General features: G+C 35.9%; 1 protein-coding gene across 1 annotated transcript in view; it reads right to left on the bottom strand.

Annotated features, from left to right (window-relative positions):
* DSG3 (desmoglein 3) overlaps window positions 1-14,190 on the bottom strand; it is a 30,859-nt gene that overhangs the window by 1,086 nt on the left and 15,583 nt on the right. Inside the window, exons 8-15 of the mRNA XM_056138340.1 lie at window positions 13,257-13,442; window positions 10,072-10,343; window positions 9,320-9,459; window positions 7,797-8,024; window positions 5,769-6,029; window positions 3,923-4,062; window positions 3,152-3,215; window positions 1,189-1,424 (exon numbers count right to left, since the gene is read on the bottom strand). Of these exons, the coding sequence (XP_055994315.1) occupies window positions 1,189-1,424; window positions 3,152-3,215; window positions 3,923-4,062; window positions 5,769-6,029; window positions 7,797-8,024; window positions 9,320-9,459; window positions 10,072-10,343; window positions 13,257-13,442 (1,527 nt within the window). The remainder of the gene's footprint in view (window positions 1-1,188; window positions 1,425-3,151; window positions 3,216-3,922; window positions 4,063-5,768; window positions 6,030-7,796; window positions 8,025-9,319; window positions 9,460-10,071; window positions 10,344-13,256; window positions 13,443-14,190) is intronic.

Below are 14,190 nucleotides of genomic sequence, written 5' to 3'. Positions count from 1 at the left end.
CTGGTACCTCATATAGTCTTCTGAGCACAGCCAGGTGTGCCAATATCCTGTGTCCTGGGCACTGCCAGATATGGCCCCGTCTGCCCCCATCATGGAGTATCCTAAGATCTTTTCTTTTTGGTGGGGGTACAACTGGTGATGCTCAGAGGTGAGTCCTGGCTCTGTACTCAGGACTTATTCCTAATAGTGCTTGAGAGACCGTTTGAGATGTTAGGGATTGAAGATGAGTGGACTGTGTGCAGGGAAAGCGTCCTCCTCACTGTACTATTACTCTAGCCCCTAGGTTCATGCTTTAATTTTAATTTGAAATAGCTTAAATATAGGTTGGTGCAACTGTGTATGACACCTGGGGTTAGCCAGAGGCCAAGCATGAACCTCTTGGTGTGGTCTTATGAGAAAGCCTGGTTTTGTGTTTGGGGCTAGGAGGCATGCATGCTACAGAGCACTGTCCATGGCAGCTGACCCCATGCCAGTTAGCCCTTTAACCAACGCCACCCCACTCCTTGGAAGTCCATGAGTCTTCATCTTGTCTCTCCTCTGACAGTCACTGTCATTTGCTTGCATAACAAACCCTGGCACCACCTATTCTGAGAGGGAACTAAGTGAAAGATCTATTCTAATGTGTCTATCTCCTTCTTTGGATATCAACCAAGAGGCAAACAGCCTGCCTCCCAAAGTCCTCTTTGTTCTTGTATTTTTCCCTTTCATGATCTTTATTTTCATCTAATCTTAATATTTCCCTTATCCCACTTTTTAATTTTGGGACATTGATTTCTTTTTTAATTTTGTGGGACACAGGCTCCTTTGAAAATACAGTGATGACTCTGAAAAACACATGCACAAACAGAAATTTTTTTTTTGTACTTTTACCTCTTTTTTGGTATGAGATATGCAAAATAGGATGTTCTGCATGTCTAAAGTGGATGCTTTGGTCCCCAAACCCAAAAGAATTTATTTCCATTGTTATTCTAGTTGGAGAGATATGCTGCTATTCAATGTCTTTTTTGACTCTCTACACATTCTAGCTTTTGACCAGGAACTCAATTTTAGCTACCACACTAGGTCATCTGCATTATTTTGGCAAAGAATCCCCATTTTCCTCTTGTATTTTAACTGCTGGTCTGAAGTATAGTAAAAGGAACTTGGGTAAGTAAGGTAAGAAAGCCACTAAGCTTGTCGAAAAGTTACCTGAGAAAAGTAGGAGTCCAGGAAATTCATGCTTATTGCTCCTTCAGCATAGTCCCTATTGCTTCCGCCAGTGGAGTGCCTCGTTCTCATTGTTCCAGACAGTCCAGCAGAACAAATGGCTGTGCCAAATGCTCCAGTGGCCGCAGAACCATTTGCTGCTCCAAGCTTGGTAGTCAGTTCCATCCCTGAAGCCCCTTCAACTACTGTCCCTCCAGCATAAGTATTTGTACAAACTTCTGAAAATGGAAGAAAATTGGTAGCATCTCTCACTGTGATTTTTAACTTAATTTTTAACTAGTATTTGATATCAGTGAACTGTTGCCAAGTAAGTGGGGAAAAACTAAGTTATGTGACTAGGGATCTTAGGGACATTCCAGTTTGTTCTGTCATATGAGATTAACAGAAGAGGGTCTGTCAGTTGATGAAATAGCTCTCAGAACATGCCAATTATAAAGTGTCTGAAGGAAATCAATTTTTATATCAACAACCAAAAAGGACAGAAAATTCAGTACACAGATCTAAAACAATGTTTATGTTCAGGAAAGAAGGAAGTGTGATTAAGTTGTCATATTGGCTCAATATGGAAACCAAATTGAAAACATACAATAATACAATCATGTAAATTCACTCTTGCTAATTTAGTGTCAGTTTTTAATTTCAATTAATGAGTTATAACCTTTCTGTCTTTAACCTTTCTGTCTTTATACTTCATATTATATTTTCATTCAAGTATTTTTTACAGAGAATCCTGAGTGTAGTTTTTTTCTCTATGTAATTATAAAGGTAAAACAGGTGAGGATTGACAGATAAAGGCAGATTGCTATATTTTGGGGGTGATCTCTTACAGCTTTTGCAGGCTGAACATTTAAGAACAATCTAATGTTAAATATTCAATTGAGAGAAATTTAAATCTAGGTGTCAGGTTTTATTGTTTTTCTAGATTTTGTCTTAGTTTTGGCATTAGGAGTTGTCTGATGAATGAAATAAATAATTTTACTTTTGGGGCTGGAGCGATAGCACAGCGGTAGGGCATTCGCCTTATAAGCGGCCAACATGGCCGACCCAAGTTCGATTCCTCCACCCCTCTCGGAGAGCCCTGCAAGCTACCGAGAGTATTCGATATGCCAAACACAGTAACAACAAAGTCTCCAATGGAGATGTTACTGGGCCCGCTCGAGCAAAATCGATGATCAACGGGAGGGCCTTTACCTTACCTTTACTTTTGTGACAACATAAGTCATCCTGTTGCATTGTGATTAAATATAAAAATCTTAAATTTACTCAAATTAGGATTCTGTAAGTGTGGGGAAGTAAGAAGAGTAACAAGATGAAGGATACACAAAGTTTTATCGATAAATATGCCCAATGTTAAATACAATCAGTTGTTTGGTACGTAGTGTTCGCATATTTTTCTTTATGTTTCTATATGTGTAAAATATCTCCTTATAAAAATAGGTAAGTGAGAGCTACATTTTAGCTTGTTAAAGTTGGGGAAAAATGTAACAATTTTTCAAATATGAAAAATATTGGAATGTAAACAACAAAAACTTATTGAAGTCAAAGTTTGGTCATGGATTGTCTAATACATTAATGGTAAACCATTTCATTGAAACCTTAGTTCAGTGTGAGCATATATATGCAACTTATTAAGAAATTATTTTATAGTTACTTCTTAATAGCACAGCAGGCAGGGCATTCGCCTTACAAGCGGCCAACATGGCCGACCCGAGTTCGATTCCTCTGCCCCTCTCAGAGAGCCCGGCAAGCTACCGAGAGTATTCGATATGCCAGACACAGTAACAACAAAGTCTCCAATGGAGATGTTACTGGGCCCGCTCGAGCAAATCGACGATCAACGGGAGGGCCTTTACCTTTAACTTTACCTTCTTAATTTTTATATTTAAAAAATTTAATATATTGTTGCTTTCAAAAACAAATTAATACATTTTGGATTTTCACTTACCAGAGCTGTCCATGAAATCAGCTCCATTAGCCGTTACAGGTGGCACACAGATATTTGTGATTTCCTATAAAACAAGTTAAAGAGAATAAACACAGACATTTGGGAGATAAGCATAAGGGTCCCGAATTCATATTTTGCATATTCAGTACCCCTATTCAGTTCTAGGATGTGGTTCTAGTGGCCTTCAAGTATTCTAAACTGCACTATATCCTTCACAAATTCACTCACTGTCTGTGTAGCTGGCCAAGGGTCCCCTGAACACTGCTTTCGAGGATCCTCCTAAAAAAAAAACCAAAAAGCAACCACACCATTTATAAATGAATCAGATTTCGTGTCAATATAGGTGAAGTGTAATACTTTGCCAATGGTAACTATTACTAAATTCTTACAGGAGTTACCACTTTCATGATTTGACATTTGAAAAGCTAATGTTCTAAAAGTCTCCTTCTAGTGCTGTCTCACAAACTAAATATCAATAAGTTCAATTTTTGAGAGAAAGGGTTTGGGTGTATATTAAGACCATGCTTAGGACTTAATCCTGGCTCTGTGCACAGGAATCACACAGGTGCTGCCGGAATATCTTGTAGGGTGCCAGGGATCAAATTGGGTTTCGCCAACTGCAAGGCAAAGCCTTCACCCGGTCTCTCTGTATTATCTTTCTGGCCTTCAAGGCCAGGTTTTTAAAAATTCTATTATTCATTTTCCTGTATCAGTATAAATAGGATTTTCCTCAACATGATTGAAATAAGTGTTCAAAAACTTGATTCTCACCTTGTCTTCAGGTTGGGCTCCTTCAATTCCCCACTGATGAATTGTTCCTTCAGAACCATCAGGAACTGGGACAAATCCACCTATTCCTCCCCCAATAGATTGTGTCCCACAGTCACAGGTCAGCAGCAAAAGAGGCACCACTGTTTAAAAAAAAAAGAATATTTGCAACACTAGGAAATGATTGGCAAGACAGTTACCAGAAACAATGCAAAGAAAATACAGTATTGTCAAGACTATGGGACATTCTTAATAGAAACAAAAATTAGTGTCTTTAAAATTTAATCAATTGAGCATTCTAAACATATAATTATAAAACTAATGGAGATAGAATCATCATTCTCATATGTATACTGCTGTCTCAAAATAAGCGCTGTTTGGTGAAAGGCAGTTTCTCAATAATTTTCCACAACAGTATTATTGCTTTATTTGCACATGTCGAGGCTATGATATTCTATTGGGTAAACACAACTGGATGCTCAAGATTCCTGGTGGGTAAGATAATGTTCCAGTAATCCAGTCTCTAATTATTCTTAGTAAACAGTTATTAGCAAACAACCCCTCTCAGCTGGAGTGATGATCTATGATATGACTATTTACTCTTACATTTGACTTAAGAATCCCTGATATGGAGAGTTCTTGCCACTAGGGTAATTTTCATACTTTCTGTGCTTGTCAGTTACATATTTATAATAAATATAATTTTTCTACTAACAGACAGAGAGAAATTCTCTTTTTTTCAAGTGTTTTCTACATTTTCTTGATAATAAGTGGCCTCACATCCATCTTGGCCTGGCAAGGTCACCAAAATCCTAACATTTGAACTTTGTTCATTTAGAGGCAGCGTGGTAAGGAACTTAAAGCACAGTTGCTGGAAATATACTTCTTTTTTTGAATTTTTGGTCTGAATAATGGCTCCATCCTTGACATCTGGATCAGTGAGATAATTTTATCTTACTTATAATCGCTAACTCATCTATAAAATGAGTTATATTATTTTGGGATTCAATCAGTTAATATTAAGGACAGTAGTGAATGCAATAATGATTTGCTAATATTGCTAAGATGGGCGACATCAGTTTTGCAAATTTGGTAAGTCCTACATGAACTAAGAAAAAATTAGCCAAGTGTATATGACAAAATATACAATATGATTGGACATAATGTATGTTCTCATAATTAATATTTTTATTTTACTAATTTTTTTCATCATTTTCATTTCATCATCCTGTTAATCGTCGATTGCCTCGAGCAGGCCCCAGTAACGTCTCTTTCATCCTAGCCCTGAGATTATATTCACGGCTCTTTAGGAGAATGAGACCCATCATTGTTACTGGTATTTGGCATATTTGGTAGGCCACGGGGAGTTTGCCAGACTCTGCCCTGTGGGCAGGCTACATTCGGATAGCCTGCAAGTTTGTCCAAAGTAGGAATGAGGTAATAAAATGTCGCGCGGCCGCAAATGCGGCCGCGCGGTTCCGGGATCTGGATTTTCCGGGATCCGGGATCTGGATCCCATCAGCGGCCAAGACTCAGAGACTATAAAATCCAGATTTTACTAATAATACTTTAAAAGAAATGCTTATTAAAAAGTAATAATATTACTTTTGTTAATAAGCATATCACATATACTTAAAACTTCTAAAGATGTTTTAAATTTAATGCTGTCCTTAATTCTATGATTATCTTAAATGTCTGGGAAGGATTGATCATTATCTATTGATATATTAGCCTGAAAACCAATTAGAGAATTGTTGTGCCTTGCAGAGATGAACTGCCTGTACAGTACAAAAACCTCTGTGAAAGCTGACAGCCCATAAAAAACAGAACAAAGCTCTGATATACTCACACAGCAACATCAAAAGACCAAGGAAAATCAGGCCAATGGCAGCAGGCCCCAGTCCTACCCAGGACTTCTTTTCATATGAGGGATCATGGTCTTTGTTTGGATAAGTAGTGCCACAGATGTCCCTGTCATCACATTGGCAGACTTCCAGGTTCAAGTTCTCAGGCATCTCACACAACTGGCCCTGACTGTCCATAACTACAAGCGGGATTTTGTATGTTCCAGGAGCTATCTGTTGCTGGGCTGTTATAAATGCGGAAGTAGCTGTAGAGAAACATTCATATGAATTAATGGTAGGACAAGATGTTTTTGGCTCTTCAAACTGTTTTTGCTTAATACAACTTGAATGATCATAAACATACTACCGCAAATATTGGAGCTTAGCCTGGGTAAAATTTTGACAGTTATGAGAGCTAGAAGGATTCGTTTGGGTAAACCTGTTTTACTTCCTATAGCTTGTCTCTGCAGTGGATGTGTCCATTATTCTTCTCCAGGAAAAAATTCTGTTTTAATCTCTCCACCCCACATCTACCTAAAAGATGGTGGAAAGTTGGCATTATTTAAATGACCAGTCTCCCACTCCCTCTCCTGGGATTCAACTACTCTCTGCTGTTTCTGTACTAATTCCTGGTTCTCCTATGTATACCTTTCCCCACACCCATGATTTTGTGCTCTCTTGCAGAGGCTAAATGTCTGCTTTGGCTGTTGATACCTCCCTCTACTCCTGTCATTCTTTAATCTGAGAACAAAATGCCAGTTGTAGGTCTTGTCTATGGTGAATCCTACTTGATTCATGAACATTGATGATTTTCCATTTTCCATTACCTCTTTCTAAGTGGATAGCCAGCATCTCTCATAAGTTACAAGGTTGTGCTACATGAATAGTTTCTGACACCAACTTTTTCTTTGACACTGTTCACTGGGTTAGACCCAGTCCAATTACGATTGCCTTAGGACCTTGTAGTTCAATGATTGGCTAGCCCAGAATCTCCCAAACAAGTGTATGTGCATCTAATACCAGGCTCGCTCTCTCTTTCTCTTTCTCTCTCTTTCTGATATTTCCTTTGCAATCTTTTCATCAGTGTTGTGTCTGAAAAACCCACTTGATGCTAACTGCTACCTGCACAGTTTAGAGTTAGAGTCTTACATTAGTATCAGCAAGGCCCTAGGAAAGAAGGCTGGGGAGATCCTTGTGATGACTCAAGCAATGACTAATACTTGTGGCTAAGGGCACCTTTAAGTACATTCATGAAAAGAAACAAGATTGGTTTAGAAAAGCACTTGAGAAAAGTGAATCTGTTTAGAAAGAATTTCAAGTGGCCTGATGGTTACTATAAAATCTAGAAAGGGGGACTGAGGTTGTGATAGAACTGGTAGAAAACACATGTTAGGCCCTGGGTTTGATTTCTGGTACCTCAAAACCCCATAATCCCCAGTACAAATGTATATTACTCTCCCCAGAAAACCCAGAAAGGGACAAGATTTATATATAGCTATATGAATACTAGAAGATACAGGAAATGTGACAGTTAGTCTGATAAGTGTTAAGGGGAAAAGAAGTATGGAATTGTTTTTTCCCATTTGGGTTTGTAATTTTCAGTCCAACATGTTCTCAAGTTATCAGACTAGCAGTCCTTCCTATGAACCTTAAACAGGTTGGCCGCTCCAGATTTTTTTTTTAAATGTTTGCTTATAAATTGCCTTATTAAGAAAAGTTAGTGTATTTAGAAATTAAAAATTTTTATTTAAGAAAATAAATGCCTGATTAATATGCTTAGTTCCATGGAAGTGAAAACAAAGTATTTTAAAATAGCAGTCACATGACAAAATATTAAATTAGTGGTAATATTACACCATTCTTTATCAGAAGAGAGAGCAAATACTTAATACCAGGAGTTCACTTTTACTACAAGTAAGTTTTTCTAATTCTTCGTAGAAAGGATCTGCTTATAGATTAGCTTCTTTTTACCCTGGTAGAAATACAGAGAAACATCAACTTTTATTTACAGAAGCAATGTTACTATTCCTCACCATTGAGTGTTGTCATACTCCATACCACTGGCAGCTTTACAGGCTGCTCCTCCAGTGAAAATGTGTAGGGTCCAGTGTATTTGTCTCTGTCCTGTACTTTTGCTGAGACAATCACCGAAGGAGATGAAGTGCAGATGACTTCCTTTTCAAAGAAAATTTTTGGGCAATTTTCACTGAAACCAGGTACTTTAACATAAATTGTGCCTGTGGAAGTTCTACCAGTGTTATCTGTAAAGACAACATTTTAGAGTTAAAGAAATATATAGAACGAGTCATACTTAAAAACCTTGTTAATTTCATTAGAGCATATATAATTCTGTTTACTTTGGGACTTTTTACTTTCTAACCCTGGAAGAGCCTTGAACATGGCACTTTTTAAAATCTCAGGGCTAGGACGAAGGAGACGAAGGTTCCTGCTCAGGCAATCCACAAACAACAGGATGATTGTGATAGTGATCGTGATTACTTTGGGACCACACTTGTTCAGGGGCTACAATTGGCTTGAGGCATGGAGGTCACCCTAAGGGTGCTCAGGGGATCTGGTGGGGCTGCTGTTTGACCCTAGGTCTCCTGAAAGCAAGGTAGGAGTTCCAGCTTTGAGCTTTGAGCCATCTCTCTGGCCCCGTATTTTTTTTCTTACAAGCAAAATGATTCATTTGATTTCACAACTTGTTAGAAAGAAATTTAAATATTATTAGCTAATCTGGTGTTTCTGAAGAGGCACTCACTGGCTATTAATTTGATCTTCTTGGAACCAAGACCTTCTAAAATGACACATTTACTGGTTACAAATGAAATTGACATAAAAATAGTTGTCTTAAATTGTACACTTGTCTTAAATAATTTTGAACCTATAGTGCAGAAATTTTTTGTAAGAACTTTTTTTTTATGCATATAAACCTTGAGCCAAAGTGTTGGGAATGAGCTGTGAAAATTTTTATTACCTGAATATAAAAGTTTATTAAAGAAGAAAACTAATCTTGGCACTCAAAAACAAAATACAAATTCCTCTGTTATGAGATAATGAGTCATTTCTGTTGTTTCCTTTAGTGGTGTTTCCTTTCAAAAAAGGTTATAAGATTTATTTGGCGTTTATTTCTTTGTTTTTGCTTTTTTAATAGGCTTCAACATAAATTAATTTTATACTTGGGAAACTCATATGCTCAATAAATATTAGTTAAGAAATTCCAGAAGAGATTTTTATGTGGTACATGTGGTCTATTTAATTAACTGACAAAACTCCTTCTATTTCAGCTGCCTTTTTAAATTCATAAATTTCTATAGGTCTAAAATATCCCTTTGCTAATCATAACAAATCCCAGTGACTGAACATAGAATGTATTCATACTCTAAACTCTGCCGAGAAGTTGGAATCCTTAGTCATCTGGTTTAAGTTGCTTCAGACTTTTCCCCAGGGTCCCTAAGATAATGTATAATATGTTGAAAAATTATAATTACATGCTCATAAAGAAATGTCAACTGCTGTTACACTTCTCTAAAAATGATTGAAATATATTTCTTACCATCTATGGCTAGAACCTCAGCTGTGATTGTCTTGTTAACTATGAAAGTAGAATCTCGATCGATGTTTTTGATAAATTTGATTTGACCAGTTTTTGAATCAATCGTTAGCAAACCACCATCATTACGTCCCATGACATATCTGTTTTACAATAGAAAAAACATAATTCTATTTTTCAAATATGGTCTGTTATTTAATGAGAACGAATCTTCATGTTCAACGTACATATATTTAATGTATTGACATATACTTTTATAAGTAGCAGAAGATTAAAAAATTTCACACACAAGCAGTATTTCATAATCTTCAAATATGTATGTCACTGATTTTCCATTTCCTGATTTATGCAGTAATTAACTCTTTATGCCAAAGAAACTACCTTGCAATATGCTCTTAGATTTTAAGCATATATGTCTTTTTATAAGTCATTGTATCCAATTGTACCATGGCTTTCTGGTGGAAAACTTTCTTAAGAGTTCATGTAAAAATTTCCATGTACTTTTTTCTTATATCTCTAAGTAGGCTAAAAAGGCATTTTTTCTTAATTTCTAATTTTACTTATGCAATATCACCTTTGTTCCTTATAATGTTATGGTATGTTATCCTAGCTCTTTACAACTTAGCTATGTTGAGTTATCCTTGATTTGGCCACTTTGTCTTTGTCTTATCAGCATATGATAGTTTAGGTGTGATATAATGTCCTATAGTTAAAACATATATCAAGGAATAGCAAAATATTTTAAAAGATCTCACCTGACAGATGAAGAAGCTTTGCCAGTGTCTTCATCAATGGCTTGATACATTCCCAGGATATAATTCATCAGTTTTTTACTACTTATACCTTTCTGGACTGTAAATGTCTTGTAAGGTGGATTAAATTTAATACCTTCCTTTACATTGATTATTTGAATTGTGACAGGTGTTGAGTGGACTCGATATTGAGAGATTACTGATTGGTGAAATTCAGCTTTGTTTTTGACTGCAATACCGAGCTGTAGTTTTTGTAGCTGTTCATAATCTAGAGCCTAGATTAAAATTAAAATTAGAAAGAAGTATCACATAAATGTGTTCTAGAAAAACCCAGAAGAGGACTAGAAAATTCTATATTCTTGTTCTGTATGATCATTTTCTACTCATATAGTAAAAGTGATTCAAAAACACTATAACATTAAAAGAAACCTTAGAATTACTAGCTGGTAAAACTTCAGTTTGTTTGGCAAAGTATGCTTATAAATAGAGTAAATTTTCAGTCTAGCAAAAAAAAGCATTATAGTTTGGGCATAGGGGGACTGTGAAAAGAATCCTTCATTTGCTGTGATCATGGGTTTGAATCCTGGTTCTATATTTTAATAGCTGTTTAGACACAATATTCATTTTCCTTGATTCTCAATTTTCTACTTCAGGAAAAAAACCCAAATCTTTCCTCATTAAATTGCTGTGAAGGCTGAATAATCAAGGAGCTTACTGTTATTTATACAACAGTCATTGGATTCATGCACGATAATATCTTTCCTGCTTTAAAAATTTCTACAAGCAAAGGCAAATTTTGTCAATTTTCTTGGAAAATAGACTTTTATTTGATCCACCAACTCCCGTGGAACCATTTCAGATGGCCTTGTCTGATGACCATGTGTAATTATTTTTTTTCTTCTAATTGAGATGACCAAAGCACCGGGGAATCACAGGATATTTTATCCCTTCTCTGGGAAAGTTTTTGAGGATCGTGACCTAAGGAAATACTCATTTTGATTACAAATGTCTATTAAAACAATTAGATTAAGAAATCTGAATTTGACTTTTAACTTTGCAGTGACTTTTTTGTGGGCATTTTTCAGAGGAGAGAAAGAGAAAGACATGAGTAGGTAATTGTAATGCAGGAGTTTAATGACAAAGTTTACAGGGTCTACATGCAGAAATCAATAGCTATTTCTACTTGGGAGAGTTAGGGAAGACTTCCAAGAAGTTTTATGTGAAGGATATATTTAAAGATGAGAAGAAATTACTGAGGCAGAGGGAAAAGTACTTGACAATGCCCAGAGTTATAGCAAGTGATGAGGAGTGGATTAACTACAGATGGAAATGGTCTGGTACAGTAGGTCCTTAAAGAACTTCCTTTTGCTTAAGGCCATTTTCAAATGATAAAAATTCCTGACTCTCTTTGAACAAAATGAGGCTATTTGAAGACCTAATTTCCTTAGCCATTTTGCTTAGTCATTTCCAAGTCAATTTCTTATACTTATTGATAATATTAAATGAGGACTTACTGTATAAAATTTTGTTTTGTTTTGTTTTGGGGTTTAAGCACAGCGGTACTCAGGGCTTACTCTTTGTGCTCAGAAATCATTTGTCTCAGAAATCACTTGTGCTTAGAAATCATCCATGGTCACACTCAAGGGACCATGTATGTGTGTGCATGGTTTGGCAGCATGCAAGGCACATATATGAGATATCATACTATTTCATACTGGACCCTATATTTTGAGGAGGATGAATGACCTCTTTAAGGCCAGCAGGTGGTCATAAACCCCCAAAGCATATTGAGAGTCACTTAAGGGACCTTTAAGAATTGCTTCCTAGGCTTACCCACAGTACCAATAATTTCCACATTCACAGCGACTTGACTTAAACAAGATTTAATAAGAGCAAGTAAACGTGTTGAAAAGGATATTAACTGTTTCAAATTGTTTTAAGAAAAACATGACAGAGGGCTGGAGTAGAGACTCAAAGGAAAGTAGAAATAAGAGGTTGGGACTTCTGTTATTCCAGGGCCACACCCTGTGGTATTGGGTGAGTTATGCAGGCTCGTCTTTTAGGTTCAGGGAGACCAGGCAAGGTTTTAGCTTTAGTATAGCTTGTTAAAAGGAAGAGCAGAGCTAAATTATAAGGACTATTTCTATGGCAGACCTTGATTACTGGCTCTATGTTGTGAGTAAATACCATGGTTTAAGGATAAGATCCAGATTCCTAGTTTGGGCAGTTGTATGGCACCAATATAGGAGAAAGGGAATTTTTTATACCAATATTGTTGGAGTTTATGAGAAAGTTCTTATTTTAACAAAGACTTTTAAAATTTTTTTCTGAAAATCAATAAGGAGCTGCTTACAGAGTTTATTAAGCATACCAATAATCTCCCTGATTCAGGGAATAGTATGGATCTATCACTCACTATACTCAGAAAATTAAAGAACTCATTCATATATAGTTTGATGTTTTGTGCGAAGGAATGTCCCCCGATCATGGTTATTTTGTGTGGTCTTTGCAATATTCAGAATCTCCTTATGTCATTTCAGATGGTGGTCATGGTAGGGTGTCTGCTGTAGGTAACCATGCAAAATAGGAATAAATAATTTACTCAGTGGTTTTACTCCTAAATAAATAATTTACTCAGTAAATCTTTGCTCAGATACACAATATTTCATTTTGTAGATGTAATTTATACATCTCATGTTGTCAAAAAAGTTTAAATGTTTTTTCTTCAAGGATTGTCGCTAATCCATTTAAAACAAGATGGCAAATTCAAACACCACATTTCTGTATGCTTTTATCTTCCATTCAGTTGTAGAAAGTAAATAAGTTAAGAAATGTGTTTTTCTTTCTTGTGTTTAAAGTAATAGCACCTCTAAGCATGTGTATGCGATTAATGTGCAGGTTCTTACTAAAGGTAGCTTGGAAGGAAAATATCAAAATGTTAAGAAAAGTTGTTCTGATAAGAAGTTTGATTAGTGGTAGAGTGATGCTGTACAGGTTTGAAGCTCTGGGTTCTATCCTTACCCTCCCTCCTGTGTCCTAATAACAAGAAAGGTTGTCTTTAGGAAATAAAACTAATGCTTTTGAAAAATATGCAGCACCCATTTTATGTGTTTTCTAGAATAAAGTGGTATTTTTAGTAAATTTTACTTGTAGAAATGATCCGTTAATATAGAAAAATCAAACCTTACCTTCACCACTCTCAGGATGCCCTCATTAGTTCTAGGGTCGGTTTGAATCTCAAACCAATTTCCTTCATTTCCAGAGGTAAAAAAGTATTCTGCAAGCCAATTATCTGTGAATTCTTCATCCCAATCCGTTACTTGAAATCGAAGTAACTCAGAACTTAAAGTATTTTCCTCAATACGTGCAAAATACTAAAAAGGACAAAAATAGAATTTAATTTACTGTAATCAGTAAATTTACTGTAATCAGTAAATAAAATTACTGTAATAAATTATAATAAATAAAAATTAATAATAAATCAAGTTACCATGACTTTGGGGTAGTTTTTGTAATAGTGTTAATGTTAATGGTTTTGATATACAAAGTTACTGAATGACCAAATTCCCAGGATCTTCCATCAATATCCTTATATCAGTTTTAGTTTTTCTTTTCTGTCCTCCTCTCTCTTTCCCCATAGCTTAATGATTTGAGTTTTGTAATCTAAGGTCAAGTTAGTGAATTTTCTATACAGACTATTCCCTTGTTTTGATTCTTAATATACCACAGATGTGTGAGATGATTCAGTATTGAGAAAAAAAAACCTTAAGGCACAACATCATATTTTATATAAAGAGATGACATTGACACAGAATAATATTCACATTTATTCTCAAATTATGTATTGACTCTTTGATGACCATTAAATTATCATATTTTCTAGAAAATTTTTTAAAAAAATGTTCAGGGAAGGTAAATAGAAACTTGAAAACAAATGCTAACTTAAAATGGCAAGGTAACTAAATAAATGATGGTTGGAGGGATAGCTCAGGATAGTAGATGCATGTTGAATGTAGACTATGGACCAAGCATGATGGCTGCTTTCTACCTGTATTGCAAACCATAGCATCCAAAAAGACAGAGAGAGTAAGAGAGATTGTGCCTGCCACAGAGGCAGGAGGT

This window comes from Sorex fumeus, unplaced genomic scaffold (assembly GCF_029834395.1).
Source record: "Sorex fumeus unplaced genomic scaffold, SorFum_2.1 ptg000128l, whole genome shotgun sequence".
Taxonomy (NCBI): Eukaryota; Metazoa; Chordata; class Mammalia; order Eulipotyphla; family Soricidae; genus Sorex; species Sorex fumeus.
This window is presented reverse-complemented; position numbering and strand designations above follow the sequence as displayed.